The 17,627-nt window shown below is 39.1% G+C and overlaps 1 protein-coding gene across 2 annotated transcripts; it reads right to left on the bottom strand.

Moving 5' to 3' along the window:
- Positions 1 to 13,291: 13,291 nt before the first annotated feature.
- LOC117620388 (protein TAB2 homolog, chloroplastic) lies at positions 13,292 to 17,227 on the bottom strand. 2 transcript variants are annotated; one of them, XM_034350575.1, is made up of 6 exons: positions 16,623 to 17,227; positions 16,442 to 16,511; positions 15,312 to 15,483; positions 15,035 to 15,178; positions 14,316 to 14,578; positions 13,292 to 14,148 (listed from the first exon to the last, which is right to left on the bottom strand). In XM_034350575.1, exons 1-5 carry the CDS (start codon positions 17,120 to 17,122, stop codon positions 14,319 to 14,321), a joined length of 1,146 nt encoding a protein of 381 aa, XP_034206466.1. In that variant the 5' UTR covers positions 17,123 to 17,227; the 3' UTR covers positions 13,292 to 14,148; positions 14,316 to 14,318. The 2 variants fall into 2 exon arrangements, with proteins under 2 accessions (XP_034206466.1, XP_034206465.1); XM_034350574.1 differs by lacking the exon at positions 13,292 to 14,148 and having other exon boundaries at positions 14,196 to 14,578.
- Between the last annotated feature and the right edge of the window lie 400 nt (positions 17,228 to 17,627).

Here is a 17,627-nt window from a genome sequence, read left to right as displayed (position 1 = left end):
TGCTCTAGCTCAGCATTCCGGGTATGAAGATGCTCGTACTTCTCCGACATCTTAGTCATACTATCACGGAGGCGCTCCACTTCTGCCTGGAGAGAGGCGTCTCCCGGAGATTTCCTTCGGGAAGTACCCTCGCGGGGGGTCTGGTGCTGGGTATCGTGGCTATCCTCGGTCGGCATAGCAGGATGTGGGGTGAAGAAGAGGCGACGGGGCCTGAGGGGTGAAGGAGCCAGCTGGGCTGATAGAGAAAGAAGGGATTCAAGTGTCGAATTCCCACAGACGGCGCCAAACTGTTGATGCTCAAAATGGCTCGGCCACTATTTGAGTCCAACTTAGTGATTAGAGGTACTAGGTCTTCAGCAGGGAAGAGGGCTGAAGCCCTTGGGTGAAATGGATTGGTAAGACCTGCAGAAGGTAAAAAGAGGAGAAGCAACCGTTAAGCTTCGGACACCGGTGTGGTGCCGGCCGAAGGCTCTCCGATGCCTAAGTCAGTTACAGGTAGTAATTCTGGCAGAGTAACAGTGAAAGTAGGGGAATGGTCTCTCCGTTTTACCTGGGTACTGTTCCCTATTTATAGGGAAGTGAAAGTGGGAGCTTTGCACAAAGTTCCAATGTGGGACTTTGTGCAAGCCGTTGTGGTGGCGACACGTGTCCTGGAGATTAGGTTTGGCATTTGGGAGCTTCGGCAGGTGTCTGGCACCTCGGAAGTGTGTCTTCCTTCGGCATGGGAGAAGGCGTGGTTGCCTTGGTGCTAGTCGCTTTGATGCTGGGTCTGCTCGACCTTGGAAGTGTGTCTTCCTTCGGCATGGGAGAAGGCGTGGTTGCCTTGGTGCTAGTCGCTTTGATGCTGGGACTGCTCGGTTCATTATGGTGTAAACATATAGTTGACCTATTTGAGTGGAATTAAGAGTTCAGTACCTTTGAATACATATCAAAAAATTACAAATTACTATAGTTTGATAGTATAGAGCCCGGGTAATGGAGAAATTTTTATATGTTCCGTTCCGGATACACCAACTAGTTAGTGTACCATTCAATACACATGGAACATGTGAAAATATTTTATTTTATATCCTATGTGTATTGGACAATATTTCCACGTGTCTATGTTTTTCAGAAATTGAATGCTCCACGTGTCTTTTTTCCAAGTCATAAAAATCAAGTTTGGCAAAAAGACTCAATAAGAAAACTCAGCTCCCAAGGAATATTTGCATTCATTTCTGCAACTGGGAAGCATGAAGCGATATAACTAAGAAACTAATGGGTAAGTGTAAGAGTAATTTCATTTTAATGCTTTCGACTGATTTAACTATACAGGTGGGGGTGGCAAGTCTAGTAGAAGCCAAAATCCAACACAATCATCCGAATCCAAGTCACCCTGGATGGCAAGGAAGTGCAAGCCTCCACAATACTTTTTTGCTGCTTCCCAAGCTTCAGCTTCACTACTTGTTGCAGGGGTTTTATTGTAGGTAGCATAAATATGTTGCCCAGAAATTCCAACACAGAAAGAATCAACCGAGCCTGTGCCAAATCGACTTCAATTGAACAAACTTCCAACCCATTCATCCAAGCTGCAACAGTTTATAGAAAAATGTGGTCATCATCCTTTATGGTTAGAGGAAGGCCAGAAAATTGTATAAGACACAACAAGAATAAGATAACAGATTCAAGGAGAATGTATCACAATATCCCATGAATGAAGGAACCAAGTTTCTCTTATAAAAAGATTTGGTCTATGTCCATTGTGGAGGGACCATTTCATACATGTAGGATAGTGTTACCTAGTCAAAGGACCTGACATGGTGTATATTAACAATCTGGACCACGTGTTCAATTTAGAATTTTATATTAACAATTTAGCTATTTGCATGTGATGCTTTCTGTACACAGAAGAGAACATCTATATATATATATATATATATATATATTCGCAGTGTATTGAATAATCGTAAGGAGAAAGAAATTGCCATGATATAAGATGGTATTGGAGAGAATATATGCACCTGCTAGTGGTTTAGCACGTGAAGATGCACAGATAAAGTCTTACCACTAATGTAGTCCAACATACCTCAACACAATACAAAGGGCATTTCTTTCTGGTGAAATTTGGGCATTTCTTTTGTTTTTAAACAAAAGAAAACAAGCAACATCAATTTTTCCAAAAGAGATAGCTGGCTAAATGCCAATAGAGGATTATGTTAGGTACCAATCACCAGATAAAATTCATGCAAATCTTCAGTATATTTCGCCAGCGGAGAAGGAAATAACAAGTGTATTTGAACATTTCAAAACAAAACAAAAGAATAAAGAAGAACCTTCAACTCTGTACCGGCCCTTTAAATTCTCTAGGCTATTATCAGCTGAACTTTCTAATTATTCATTAAATAAAACATATATGATAATTAATATAATTAAATAAGTCTAAGAAATTACTTAATTGCAAACATTAAACTAAAGAAACTGATTTTATATAAAACAAATAAAAAACAAAGTCCATAAAGTAATTTAAAATAATTAATTTAACAGGACCCTAACCAAATTCCGCTTTGGAATTCGAGTCGAACCCTGTGCATGTCCGACACTTGGCGAAGGTCGGACACAAATGACCTATTTACCCTTCTATTTGAAATTTTAACCTTGACTCCTACCGAAATTTCGGCAGAGTCTCCCCTGTATTTCGTTCAATCCCAAAATTTCCACCTGTCAGAACGAACAAAAATAACCACACAACCAACTGCCATCACTTCAATATACAAGCCAATAATTCCAGTCCCACTCTAGGGCAATATCAGAGCAGTCTAATAGTATATAGGTAAGTTAATCGTTTTACACACCATCGCTTTTGTACCAAGAAGGTGCGGATGTCAAGATGGCCCGGTGGTGGATATCATGTGCATGCTACAGCCTGGGGGCCCAAAACATTTGAAAATGTGAGTGGACAAAAATAAGGGTTCATAAAATATCTAAGAATATATTAACCCTCATTGTAAAAAATATATAGTTGAGTAAAACTAAATCTCTAAACTACCTTGAAGCAGATTAAAACCAACGCGATTACATATCTATATATAAATATGTGCAATCGTATTCAAGAACAATAAAACTTGCATGAAAGTATTGAAATTCAAAACTTGCATAAAAACACTGAATTCAAACCTGCATAAAAGCAATGTACTCAGAACTTGAATCAAAGCACTGCAATCAATCAAAACTACCACTCGGATGTGCCCCTGTAATTCCATCAATTCCCCTGGCAGGTCTCGGCGACACACAGTCTATCCGAGCCTCAAACTGGCAGGATACAGGGGACTATAGTCAGCCTGATCCGCTGGCAAGTCTCGGTGACACAAAGTCAACTCGAGCTGCTCTGGCAGGATTCAGGGGACCGTAGTCAGCATGATCCGCAATCCTGGCAGGTCTCGGCGACACACAGTCAGCCGAACTGCAAATCCTGGCAGGTCTCGGGACACCAAGTCAGCCGAGCCGCAAATCCTGGCACTCATGGTCCGAGCGTCCCCGAAACTCGTGAGGCAATGTCAAGTACACTGACAAAACTGAAAATAGACTAGATGTCCGTAGACATCGGTCTAACTGACGGTAATCACCATAACTGGGTACATGGTGGTCTTAAAATAAACTATTTTTAGAAAAGTCTGAAAAATAACTGAAATATGCAAATATGCTGCTATCTTATCTGATACAAGACTTAAACTCTGTTTTCCATATTCTTTTCGCATGTGCAACTAAGCAGCATAGAAATACCGAAATGTTACTGCACAAATTATGCTCGGAAAACATTAAATAAAACTTATTCAAGATCAAATAATGAAATTCATTCATATAAACTCATTTATAAAATCATTTATATAAACTTATTTACAGAAAATCATTTCTGAAAGAAAGTCCACTCACTCCTGGTCCGAGTTAGTTAGACCTCCTGAAAGTCTCTCCTGCGGGCCTGCCTAGTCCAGGGTGCCTGGGTAAACCATCATGAATATTTAATTAATAAAACTGTTCGGTATAAGATTTTTAAGTAAAATCCTGACCCCAGACTTCTAAAAGTGCGTGCACTAACTTTAAAGTTATTTTCCTGCCCACTTAGGCATTTCAGATATTTAAAATTGTCTGAAAAGACTCGAGACTTTACTAAGCGATAAACTTCCACATTGGTCGATACGGAACCCCGTGGGGTCCACGACCTCCAATTACCAATCTGAGAGTTCCTTTAAGTTCCTCACATTTAGGGAATCATATCCTGCAAGTTTGGTCTGAATCTGACGATCGGATTGTCCCCGATCGTGAAATCATAAAATTTCTAAATCCTAACCCCAGGGTTCGCAATTTCGGAGTATCCGGGACTCCGATTCACAATCCGTCGAATCCTACACGATTCTTAAATTATTTGGGACAACATATCCGAAATTGAGCGTGATCCAACGGTTCACCAATACTGAACCCGGAAGTCGCATAATATGGAAAAACCGTTCGGGGCTCAAACGGTATCCAAATTGAGATCCGCGAAATTCTACGCGCTCGTGACAACATAAGGATCGCAATAAGATACAGTGCCACTGCACCACCCTCACCCACGCGCCCCAGCACGCTCCGGCAGCGATGGGTGTCTAAAGCGATTTTGGCTCGCCGGAAAAACTTCAAACCACGGGTCCAAACTCCTACCCTAGGTAAAACACCATATTTGGAGCCAATTTTGTTCTTGGACCTACCCCAAAAAGTGGTCGGAAGTGGCCGAAAACGGAGGCTGAAAATCGGCTGAAACTTCAATTCGAAAACTGGGTTATCTACGGTCAAAATTAATGCAAACCCATCCAACCATCAGCTAGAGCATGGAAAATATGTAGGAATCCATACCTTACTCGACAAATTTGGAGAAGAATTGAGGGAGAACGAGCGACTTGAAGTTCACGTGAGCACCGTCGGTTCCGGCGCGATTTCCGGCCAGCGCAGGTCACGTCGCCGGTGGGGAATGGTCGGGGAAGGAAGAGGACGTCGTCCCGGTCGTTTTGGTACCAGCCCCGTCCACAGCCGTGGTCGGTGGCCGGAGATATGAAGGAGAGAAGGAGGAGGGGCGGAGAGAGAGGGAGGTCGGCGCGAGGAGAGAGAGAGGGCTGATCTGCTTTTATAATTCTAACTTCGAAATATTTACAGTTATGCCACTGAGACTCTTTTGACCATAACTTTCTCGTTACAACTCCGATTCGGGCCCACTACGTGTCTATGAACTTATTTCACCGTGCTCTACGCAACGGTGTAAGTGGAATTGTCAAATTCCTTCTCGATCAAAAAGTCACCTTTTTCTTAATAAAATATTTCGAGGGCGAAATTGTCTTTTCGCAAAATAAAATAGTCCTTAATTATGAATTTTTGGTTTGGATTATTACATAATTACTATGTATTAAGTAATTTATGAAATTAGTTAAATATTTAAATACTAATTAATTAATATAGAAAAAAATTAAAACATAATTACTAATTTAAGTAATTAAAAAAGGCTAAGATATTACTTAATTACAAAAAGAAACCATTTTGTGCTGTATAGCCGCGCGGCTATACTGTTAAAATATTTGTATATAGCCGTGTAGCTATACTATTAAAATATTCGTACCCACCCTGCTGTACTATTAAAATATTTGCATATTTGTGAGAATAATGATTTAATTTGTATATGTTATGATTCAAAATTTCTTTTCTATAACATCTTATAGCCCTTTTTTATAATTCTTTTCTGGGTTTTGTATATCTTGAACGTGTCTATTCAGCCTCCAGAGGCTGGCATTCGGGTCGGATTCGCAACGAATCCGCTGGAACTAAAAGCCAAGGACAGCACCCCTGGAACTAAAAGCCAAGGACTTTTAGCTCTAGCTATGAAAAAGTAAGAAATTAGCTTTATTGATTCATACCTCTCCTTCAACCAATTTTCAGCTGATTTTGAGAAAGTTAGTCCTTTGAACAGTTTATATGTTTGGACTATCTACCTAATTTGGTGTTTAACAATAACAGTTACCTGACATTTCTCATCTCTTGCTCTATTCCGTATTTTTTTATGCCATGTAGTTGTTTAATTAAGAAAGCTGAAAGAATAATAACTAGCCAACTGTATGTGAAATTCATTGGCTACTGATCTTTGTTCTGATTTGGGACCTTTTGTTATTACTGTGTGGCCATGTTTGGTGCCTAGGATTTGATTGGATTGGATAACTCACGAGATTCAAGGTATTTTGAAGGAAGAAATGGAGGCCATCTTTCAAACTTGGTCCAAGTTGGATGTAGAATATGGATTAGTTATGAAGAAAACCTTTTAACTTACCACACGATGAAAAATCCTTCAGCTCTACCGTCATTTCTTATTTCAACATACCTTGAATCTAATAAGGTATCCAATCCAATCTTAGGCAACAAACGTGGCCTACGCCTCTGAACTTTTTGTAGTGCACTATGTACCAGGTCACTTTTAGGTTCTTTGATATTATGGCATCGTGAATTTCTCATGTAATTTTCCAGAATTATCATTTGTGTCGTAACTTGTTATTGTCAACTGTGCCTCTGCAGGATCGCTAAGATCTTCAACTTGTGACAAAAGCTGGCACGTTAGACTCAAAATAGCTTGCCTGAGAAAAAGAAGATTCAACCTTGTAGATGGCATTTCTTAGGATCTCATGTTGTTTTGAGGAGCATTCCAATTTTGATTACAAAAATTAAATTTATAGGTAGTGTTTACTATAGGGAACTATAGGGATCTAATGCATGGGGCTAGTGGCGAGTCCTTCTGTGGTGCATCAGCTGTACGGGTACAGCCACTCACATCATAGGCACGTGATGTTTTTTACACACGCTCGTTCTTCAACTTGCTCTGAACTGTCGCTCGTCCTACTCCTCTGTATTGTGGAGCTGGATAGTCTCGACGACGCAAACCGGTGGCAGAGGACGGGTCGGACTCGCTTGAATCGTCTCAGAGCTGCGTCGGCCTTTCGGACCTGCGATCGTTGTGTGGTCATGTGAAGATGCGTTAGAGTTGTTGGGTGGTGCTGCGTTCACGGCAGCAGCGGCGGCGGTGCTGATATTGTTGGAAAACGTCATCGTCGTGGAGGCTTCGACTTCGCCTTCGGCGTTCGTACAAAACGTCATCTACTCAACAAGATTGCCATCTTCTCCAATTCCTACTGCCCGTATGTTATTATCTCTCTATTGCTTGTTCATTTTGGCTTTTGTGATAAATTTAAGGTATTGGGATTGGAAATTCATAAAGCAATCAAATGGAATTTGAGAATTGTGAGTTGGTCAATTTGATAATTATGAGAAATATTTAGAGTGTTCATGTTGAGGAAAATATGAATCCATCATCTCAAATGGGACCTTTTTACTAATTTATAGATTACTTTTCATTTTCATGGATTTATTGCATTGTTTTCTAATTCTGGGAACTAAATTGCTGCGTTTCATCTACTAAATCTTCAGCTTTCTGTTATTGAAATAGTTCGCAAGTTGAGTAGAAATGTTTAGAAAAAGAACTCTGTGCATGCCTGTGTGTGAATTTAAGTAATGTGGAAATGAGGGGTTGTGGATTCTTCTTTGAGGGTCTCTTGCTTGGTGAGAATTGTAGAGACAGGGAAAGGGGAAGTGGGTAGACAGAGCCAAACTCTCACCCAGAAGCAGCTCCTCATCACTTTCATGTGGTACAACAAAATTTCAGGGCAAAGCTTGACCATCAACGTTGGGGACAAAGACAATACCCTTTCACCATTCAAATTCAACTTCAATTCACATGCATCTGGCTGGGAGATTTTAGTTCCCACGCATCTGGCTTCTCTTGGTTGTTGTTTCTTTGTTTTTTCTCTCTTATTTTTATGTTTATTTAGAGCAACAAGTTTGGGTTTTGTGAATTTTTCTTCCTTCAAACAGACGTTACGAAATTGCATACATATATATATGCAATTGCATATTATAAAATGAGAATTGTACATAGATACTACAAGATTGCATACAGGATTGTATACAGGTATATGAACGAAAAAAGTTAAAAACAAAAAGAAGAGTGGAATGCAATTGCATATTGTAAACTAAGAATTGCAAACAGATGTTACGAAATTGCATACATATATATGCAATTGCATATTGTAAAATGGGATTGCACATAGATGCTACGAGATTGCATACAGGTATATGCATATGGATACTGTGAATGGAGAATTGCACACATGTGCTATCAAATATGCGATATATGCCCACAAAAACCATTAACATGGCTAAATTGATCATTTAATCATTGAACTTAAAATAGGTTGCCTGAGGAAAAGAAGATTCAACCTTGTTGATGGCATTTCTTAGGATCTCATGCAGTTTTGAGAAGCGTTCCAATTTTGATTACGGAAATTAAATTTATCGATAGTGTTTAGTATGGGGATCTCATGCATGGGGCTAGTGTGGTCCCAGTCACCTTTTTTTTTTTTTTTTTTTCTCTTCCTCTTTTGTTTAAAGCTCTGTGAATTTTTTTACTTTTCACATTTTTTTCATTTATGAGTTGAATACCTTAATATTGTACTTTATTAACTCTTTTTTTTGTATTTCTTTTCTCAGTTGGAATATAAATTATTAAGTTCTAAATCTTTAATAGTGTAGATGATGAAATTAGTATTTAATTAATTTAAAACATGAAAAACCCCGTTGGCAATTCAGGTAAATTTGAATTTTAGATTTTAGCAATTTGAGGAGCTATTATATACCATCCTTCCACTGCTTTGTTCTTGATTTTTTTTTTATATTTCTAAAAGTCATTTTTGATCCCTATAGTTTGCTACTTTTATCACTTTGGTCTCTGTCGTTTCAATTTTATCAATTTTATTCCTATAATTTTAATTTAAAGCAATTTAATAACAATCATCAATTTCTGTAAATTAAAAAAAATATTAACTTCTGTTAGTTGTAGATGAGCAATTCGGTCAACAACCTATTAAAAAATTCATTCATTTAAATAAAATAAAAACTCTCTCTACCTCTCTCAACAACGAAAAAATCAATTAATATGTTTAATTAGAAAAACAAAAAACAAAAAAAACAAACAAAAAACAAAAAACAAAAAACAAAAATCTTCTTGTACTAGCCCGCATCCTCACACCCCCACCTCTCCACACCCACCTACCCCAAAATTCAGAATTTACAGAGCCCTCAGATTTAGTAACAAACGCACACTGAGTTAGTGAAAGAGAGAGAGAGAGTAACAAACCCCCACCCCAAAATTCTTAAAATTACTAACTTTTCCCGTTATCTTAGAGCATTTCCACCAGTTGCCTCTTGTCATGGCAAGATTAGCCCTAGGATAGGCACTATTCACGTGAATATATTTCCAGCAGTTGGGGCTTGCCATGGCAAATACTATTCATTTTTTTGTTTTTTTCACAACTTTGTTTACTTAAACAATTAATTTGGATAATATTTTCGGATAAGATTTTTTGGTTCCTACGTGTCAATACTATTCATATCGGATAAGATTTTCGGTTTCAAATTTCAGATAAATTTCAAATTTCAGATACATTTCAAAATTCAAATTTCATATAAATTCAAAATGTCAAATTTCAGATACATTTCGGAATTCAAATTTCAGATAAATTTGAAATTTGAAATTTCATTTGAATTTCAAATTTCAGATAAGATTTTCACCCTCTAAGATTGCGCCACGTGTCATATCTATCTGTGTACATTTTTCTATAAAATCAGAGGTTCAGCTCATACCTCCCACACCAGTTCTTCTCTACATTTCCATTTCTCAAATTTTAGATTTCATTCTCCATTCTCAATGGCAGACATGGAAGAGGTTTTGGAGAGGCAAGAGAGAGAAACTAGAGAAAGAATGCGTAGACGAGCTGCAAGCAAAAGGGCGCAGAGAGAACTAGATGAGCAACTTGGCATAGCAGTTGCTTTGCTGGAGGAAGAAAACCAGGGTCGCCGTGGTTCACGAGAAGGCCGTCGCCCAAATGTGGACAGACATAGACATTCCCGGGGTAAGAATCTTATGGAAGATTATTTTATCCCACAATCTCTGTATTCTGATGTTCATTTTCGAGGGAGATATAGAATGCAACCCCATTTGTTCAAAAAAATCATGCATGATATTTGCAATTATGATGAATATTTTGTTCAAAAGAGAAATTGTGCTTGAAATTTGGGACTTCTTCCAGAGCAGAAGTTCACAGCTGTGATACGAATGTTGGCGTATGGGTCATCTGCTGATCAGGTGGATGAGATTGCTCGGATGGGGAAGTCCACTGTTTTGGAGAGCTTGGTGCGATTTTGTGATGCAGTGGAAACTCTGTACACCAGAGACTACCTCCGCAGACCTACGCCCAGGGACCTGCAACGGCTTCTCCAAAAAGCTGAGTCTCGAGAATTTCCTGGCATGATTGGTAGCATTGACTGCATGCACTGGCAGTGGAAAAATTGTCCAACCGCTTGGCAAGCGGACTACGGAAATAGAAAAGGGCAGAAAAGTATCATCCTGGAAGCAGTTGCTGGTTTTGATACATGGGTTTGGCACGCCTTCTTCGGAGTTTCCGGATCTCAAAACGATTTGAATGTCCTAGGTCAATCCCCGGTGTTCAATGATGTTTTGAGAGGTGAAGCCCCAAATATCACATATGAAATTAACAATACCATCTACCAGACCAGGTATTATCTAGCTGATGGCATATACCCGAGGTGGACAACATTTGTGAAAACAATTCCACATCCCCGATCCCATAAGCAAAAATTTTTTGCTCGCTATCAAGAGGGGTACAGAAAAGATGTTGAGAGGTGCTTTGGTATCCTTCAAGCTAGGTGGGCTATTATCAGAGGCGCGGCACGTCTATTTGACGAAGAGGTGCTTAGGAGTATAATGATGACTTGTATCATCCTCCATAACATGATTGTGGAAGATGAATATGATTACGATGCTGATGACGTGTATGAACCAAATCCCATGGACACGGCCCTAACACGAATTTATGAAAAACCAGTGGGGCCAAATGGAGAACCAATGCAGCATGAACCGTTGGTTAGAGATGGTAGTTTCATGCCCCGTATGATTGATCGCTACACGGAGATGCAATCGTCCTATATTCATGAACACCGTCAAGTTGACTTGATGGAGCATTTATGGGCGGTGAAAGGCAATGAAGGAAATGAAGGTGAATGAAGTGAAGTGAAGAAGTTGTTTTTAATTTATTATGTTTATGTTGTATTTTTAGTTATGGTTTGTTTTTTTTATACTTTATTATTTTTAGTTGTGGGTTGTTTATTTTTTATGCTTTGGTTGTGGGTTGTTTATTTTTTATGCTTTGGTTGTGGTTTGTTTATTTTTTTTTTGCTTTGGTTGTGGTTTGTTTATTTTTTTTATGCTTTGGTTGTGGTTTGTTTTTTATGTATGGAATGTTTTGAATAAAAAGGAATTTTGTTGAATATTTTCTTTATTGACTAAAAGAAAAGCAATACAACTAATAATAAAATAAAATACGTGAATTAAACAAAACAAAAAATACAATGAAATCAAAGGTACATGAATTAAACAAAACAAAAAATACAATGAAATCAAAGGTACATGAATTAAACAAAACAAAAAATACAATGAAATCAAAGGCAAGTAAACTAAGACAGAAAGGCAAACAAACTATTTTAATGGTTTCCATCATTTAACCAATCCGTGTTGCTAGGTCCATCGTCACGAAAAAGTCTTCGTCTCATAACATCCCTTCGTTCTAGCTTCCAAAATTGTTTTGTTTCAGGAGACATATGGCTTGTATCCATGGCCATGGTTTCCCGATCTTTTTTTTTCAATGTTTTGTTCGCGTACATACTCCCTTTCTTTGCGTACATACTCCTTTTCTTTTGCATATTCTACTTGAATAGCCATATCGTGCTCTTGTTGTTTCAAGTCCATTTCAATTCTCATGGCTTGGAGCTTTGAAAGTTCCTCCAAAAATTTAGATGCATTCTTGCTAGAATTACTCCCTCTCTTCGCCTTTGCCGCCTTCCTCCCAATAGGCCTTGGCTCCTTTTCAATGGGTGAGTCTTGACTCATCGGGGAATCCATAGGTAAATCCGATGCCCGCGTCTCATGGAGTGGAGTCTCGTTCAAGACTACCGTTGGACCCGTTGGAATAATTTGGAATCTGTTACAAGTCTTCATCACCTCCCAACAATGGGTATGGTTGAAACTTTTCTTTCCCTTGCCCAGTAGCACCAAACCACATTTGTGCTTGTATAATCTATCAAAAAAAAAAAAAAGAATTTAATGGTAATGGAAATGCAAGAAACATATTGTATTTGAAAAAAAAAAGAGACATATTAACAAAATATATAAATTGCAAGAAACATTTAAATAAAAATTAATATGACATAGAAATTAATAGAAGAAAAATGGCAAATAATTTACCTCACTGCTAAGATTTTCTCCGCTTCGATGGTTGTCAATCGCTTTTGCTAAAGCATTTCTCCATTTCCTCAACTCTTTATTAAGAACTTTCCACCTACTGGATAATGTCATTTCTGTACGTGTAGAACCAATTGCCCTTTCACAAAATGCTTGATGAATTTTTTTTTTCCATATATGAGAAAATTTAATCTCATTGCCCGTTACTAGACAATGACTAACTTGGACCCAAGCCTCACACAAGCTAACATCTTCCATCATGCTCCATGCCCCTCCATTTTCATTAGAAGAACCCATAATATGCTAGAAAAAAATTACAACTTCAAAGTGAAAAAATATTGAATAGAAAGTGAATAAATTTTGAGGAGAAAGTGAATAATAGTAGAAGGAGAAGAAAATATATGAGGATTTGGTGTTAAAAGTGAAGAGTATTGGTTGGTATTTATACACAAAAAATTCTGTAATTTTTGTGTATTTTTTTAAAAAAATTTCGATTTTTTTTCAATTTTTTTTGGCAGAAAAATTGGCTGCCGTTGGATTGAAGAAAAAATTCCAATCGGAGCGACCAAAGGCCGCCACGTGTCAAGGAGCCGTTGGCGGCTACTGTAGCACTGATTTGAAATTTTTTTTAACGTTGGCGAGTGCAATGCACGCGCCAACGGTAAAAAAAATTCAAATCCTTCAGGGCTGACGCCAGCATGGCGTCAGCTATTTTGTTCGTGTCCTCGGGCCAGAGATCGGGCCGAAATCGCCTTCGTTCCTGCCCGTTTTGGTGGCCCCCACGCTCGCCCGGGCTGAGCCTTTGCTGCTGGACTTCGTTTTTCACCCCAAACCCCCCTAGCCCGAGTCCAAGGTTGCTGTTGGACTTGCTCTTATCGAGTCCTCACAGACCTCAAACCGTCTCTCTTCTTCACCACCTCGTCTAATTGCTTCGGAATCTCATCCCTCTACTACAAAGCCTCCGCGGAGATTTCATCTGGCCATGGAGCCTTAATCGTGACAGGCATTGGATCGTCGCCCTCGGTGTCACTGGGCACCGCATCGTTGTCTTGGGCGCTCGCGCTTCTAGTTATGTTCCCGCTCCCGAAGTCTGACTGTGCGACACCCACTCAAATAACGGACGGATCGTCTTCGTCATCGCCGACTCACGTTGAGATCTGGTGCAGAGGGAGGGTGGGGTGGGGTTGATGGAGGGACCAAAAAAATTTGACATAATTGAGGATTCTTGGAATTGAAACGCGAAATTGACCAAATTGAAATTAACCAAATTAAAACGACGGAAACAAAATAGTGAAAGTGGTAAACTACATGAATCAAAAGCAGCTTTTTGACTCTTTTTTAATCAATTTCAGGTAACTCTATGCTAAAACAACCCTCTCTTCTCTCTCTACCCTCAGACCCTACTCTCCGCTGACCACCATCCCCCAGCACCTTCATCCCTCCCGCAACAACACCAACCCCATCGCCTAAAAGCTGCAGCTCCACACCCTTACCAAATCCATGTTTTGTTTTGAGCTTTTTTTCATAACTTTTGAGGGGTCAACATCATACATTGAATTAAATTTAAGAAGCCGTGGTTCAGATGCTGGAAATCAGATTGAAACCCCGAACCCAAGTTTGCACGACACGTCGAACCCCGAACCTCAGACCCACCGCAACATACAGACCCCGAATAATGAAGCTTGATTTCCCGTTTTCAGCTTTTCTTAGAAATAGAATGATGCATATGTGATCTGAGACCAAGTCATAAAAATCAAGAACGGCAAAAAACCTTAATGAGAAAACTCAGCTCTAAAGGAATATTTGCAATAATTTCTGCAACTAGAAAGCATGAAGCTATATAACTGAGAAATTAATGTGTAAAAGTAAGTTCTTTTTAAAATTTGTTTGGACTGATTACACTCTATACGGGTGGAGGTGGCAAGTCTAGTAGAAGCCAAAATCCAACACAATCATCCGAATCCAAGTCCCCCTGGATTGCAAGGAAGTGCAAACCTCCACATTCCTTCTTTGCTGCTTCCCAAGCTTCAGCTTCACTTGTTGTTTCAGGAGTTTTGTTGTAGGTAGCATAAATATATCGCCCAGAAATTCCAACAGAAAGAATCAAGCGAGCCCGTGACAAATCGGCTTCAATTGAACAAACTTCCAACCCATTCATCCAAGCTGCAACAGTTTATAGAAAGATGTGATTATGATCTCTTACGGTTAGAGGAACACCAGAAAATTGTATAAGACACAACAGGAATAAGATAGCAGATTCAAGGAGAACGTATCACAATATCCCATGAAGGAACCAAGTTTATCACTGCCACTCTTAAGGGTAGAATATCACTGGCTTGATAAAAAAAACTATGTCCATGTAGGATACTGTGATCTCGTCAAAGAACTTCACATGGTAAGTTGGTTGACGATCAATCTGGACTACAAATTCAAATTACAGTCCACTCGACCAACGGTTTATATTAACAATCTAGCAACATAATATGTTAGGCTATCTGTACGAAGAACATCTATCCAAAAATATTTGCAGTGTATAGATAAAGTGAAAATGCATAAGAAGAAAGAAATAATTATCTGGATATAGAAAGACCGGAAGATGATATTGGAGAGAATGTACACCTGCTAGAGGTTTAGCGCGTGAAGATGCAACAGCCAATCCTGGAATCAATGTCTTGTCATCAATTTCAATCCCCAACAAATCCAAATCTAGACTCGCACCAAACACGAGGTTTGAGTCCAAGGATGAGATTTCCTCTTGAACAGCTGAAAACAGGAGTTAGATTTAGTGTGGAAACAGGAAATGTTAAAAAGAAATATTGGATGGTTAGGGCAGGTGACAGGATGTGAGTTGTTATGTCTGTCAAGACCCAGAAATCTTCATTAGCAAGTCCTTTACCTGAAAAGGGCAATTGGACAAAGGCCCATTTCTCCCCAACAAGATTTTCTGGAAGTTCCATTGGGAATGGGTTATCTACTGCAAGGAGTGGCTTAGATCCTTTCTGGAAACCAGGATGGCGTGTGTATACAGTCTCGTAGCGTTCTTCCAACCATAAAAGTAACGAGAGACACTGAAAGAAGCAAAGTTCCAAGACAATAAGTAGACAGAGCATAGCAGTTTTACGAGAAAACCAAAGCCAGCTCCATTACTACACTAATGTACACTAGTTCAAAAGACATGCAAGTTCTGCATCTGTGTTGTAGTATCACCACAATTGAACGTTACATATGATTTGAACGTCCATTGTAGTGTCTTGTTAACATAGGCTCCAAAAAAGGTGTGAACAATCATCGGTAATAATCTGTGTTTTATATCATTAAGTGGAACGAAATACTCGGATTAAGGGATTTCAACTACTTGGGATTGGAGAAAAAATCCATGTCAATAAGTGATGCAAAACGGAAGAGAAACTAGAAGAATAGAGCCTCCACAAGGAGAAAGGACACTATCAGTGAGACAAACATATACTAAATTTATCTAATGCTTACTACATTTAACCTCATCCTCCATTCTCATGCTCCATCATTATAGAGCCTACATTAGAGTTCACGAAAATATCTACTTAGACCGCTGAGCAAGAGTGTTAAGCACAGATAAGTCTTACCACTAATGTAGTCCAACATACATCAACACAATACAAAGGGCATTTCTTTCTGGTTATAGTTTTTAAACAAAAGAAAACAATCAACATCAATTTTTCCAAAAGAGAGAGCTGGCTAAATGCCAATAGACGATTATGTTACGTACCAATCACCAGATAAAATTCATGCAAATCTTCAGTATATTTCTGTAGCAGAGAAGGAAATAACAAGCGTATTTGAACATTTCAAAACAAAACAAAAGAATAAAGAAGAACCTTCAACTCTGTACCGGCCCTTTAAATTCTCTAGGCTATTATCAGCTGAACTTTCTTAAGTTACTTGATTGGTAAAAATGTCCTCAGACTTAGTTGTGTGATTGAAAAAATGCTTTCGCTATCCATACAAGTTCCGAAAATTATACAATTGATAAGGAAAAAACATACTAACCCGTTTACTGGGAATGGGTTTTATACCAAGCTCGTTGCACGCTTTTGTTATAATTGTCTGCATCTGTGACCTATAATCCATTGAACAAAACGCAATCATACGAATTGAACCATTCCCAAGTGACATGGTTTCAAGTATGCACAATCCAAGAAAGCACACATAATGCAAAAACAAATTTTACCGGAAATAGCGGATTTTATCTGGGAGAGGGACCCCTAATTCTTCACTAACGGTCACAATAGCATCCTTCAAAGTAATGCTATTGATGACATTGTTGGGGAAGTACTTGGTGTGCTGCAGAGAAAGAGATTCATCACAAACTACAAGTTCCCAAACCTTCTTTCCCCTGATATCCAAAATGGGTCTGGAGCAGAAATCGAGCTCCCACTCCGAAATGCTCTCCGGGTCGGTTTCCGGGTCAAGATAGCTCATTTCAGCAGTTGGGTCATCGTCTTCTTCATCAATTGCTTCGTCTACTTGATCTTGTGTTGTTGAAACTGAGCTTTCTGATGACACAGAATTTGCACGAAGACAGAGCAACTTTGGTCGGTTTTTTGAAGGATTGGTGGAGAGATTACACGGGATTTTGATGGGTTTAGTGCCAGAGATGAACTTGGAGATGGGTTTGTGAGATTGAAGCGTAGGGGTTCTGATTCTGGTGGTGAAGCTGAAGCTCGCCATGGAAGTATAGTAGCAGAGCAGTTTGATGGAGTTCGCAAGAAACTGTTATTAGCAGTTATTTCTCCACCACTCATATCTGTCTGAGGATCTGGATGGCATGCAAAGCATGGGCCACCAGATGCTTTGGGCTCCCATCCTTTCAACAAAGGATTCTATAGACACCCTAACACGTGTCTTGGACACCCATGGTTATTGTTACATTAATGAATGCCTATAAACTGCTCATTAATATACAGCAAAGTGAATATGATTAATCAGATTGCGTGAAGATCAAAATGGGACATGAGTCCAGGATATAAACCGTGGTGTTTTTGTCACATGACGAGAGAGATGAGATATAAACCGGGACATGCAAGTTTTTCTCTTCACTCTACTGTCAAAAAAAATAATAATAAAGGAGCTGCTAGAATTTTCGGGTTTTTGGATTGGGTCTTGAAAGAACACCCTTTTCATAAGTCCATTGAAGACTGGGCTGGGCTACTTTTGCCATGACAATCAATATTCT

The sequence above is a fragment of the Prunus dulcis genome, chromosome 2, assembly GCF_902201215.1.
Source record: "Prunus dulcis chromosome 2, ALMONDv2, whole genome shotgun sequence".
Lineage (NCBI taxonomy): Eukaryota > Viridiplantae > Streptophyta > Magnoliopsida > Rosales > Rosaceae > Prunus > Prunus dulcis.
Note: the sequence above shows the minus strand (reverse complement) of the source record. Positions and strands in the feature narration are given on the sequence as shown.

Coding starts and splice junctions, on each gene's coding strand:
- LOC117620388 (XM_034350575.1), bottom strand. CDS start 17,122: ATGGCGAGCTTCAGCTTCACCACCAGAATCAGAACCCCTACGCTTCAA. Junction 16,512..16,622: donor GATAAAATCCGCTATTTCCG/GTAAAATTTGTT, acceptor AATGGATTATAG/GTCACAGATGCAGACAATTA. Junction 15,484..16,441: donor AACCCATTCCCAGTAAACGG/GTTAGTATGTTT, acceptor TGCTTCTTTCAG/TGTCTCTCGTTACTTTTATG.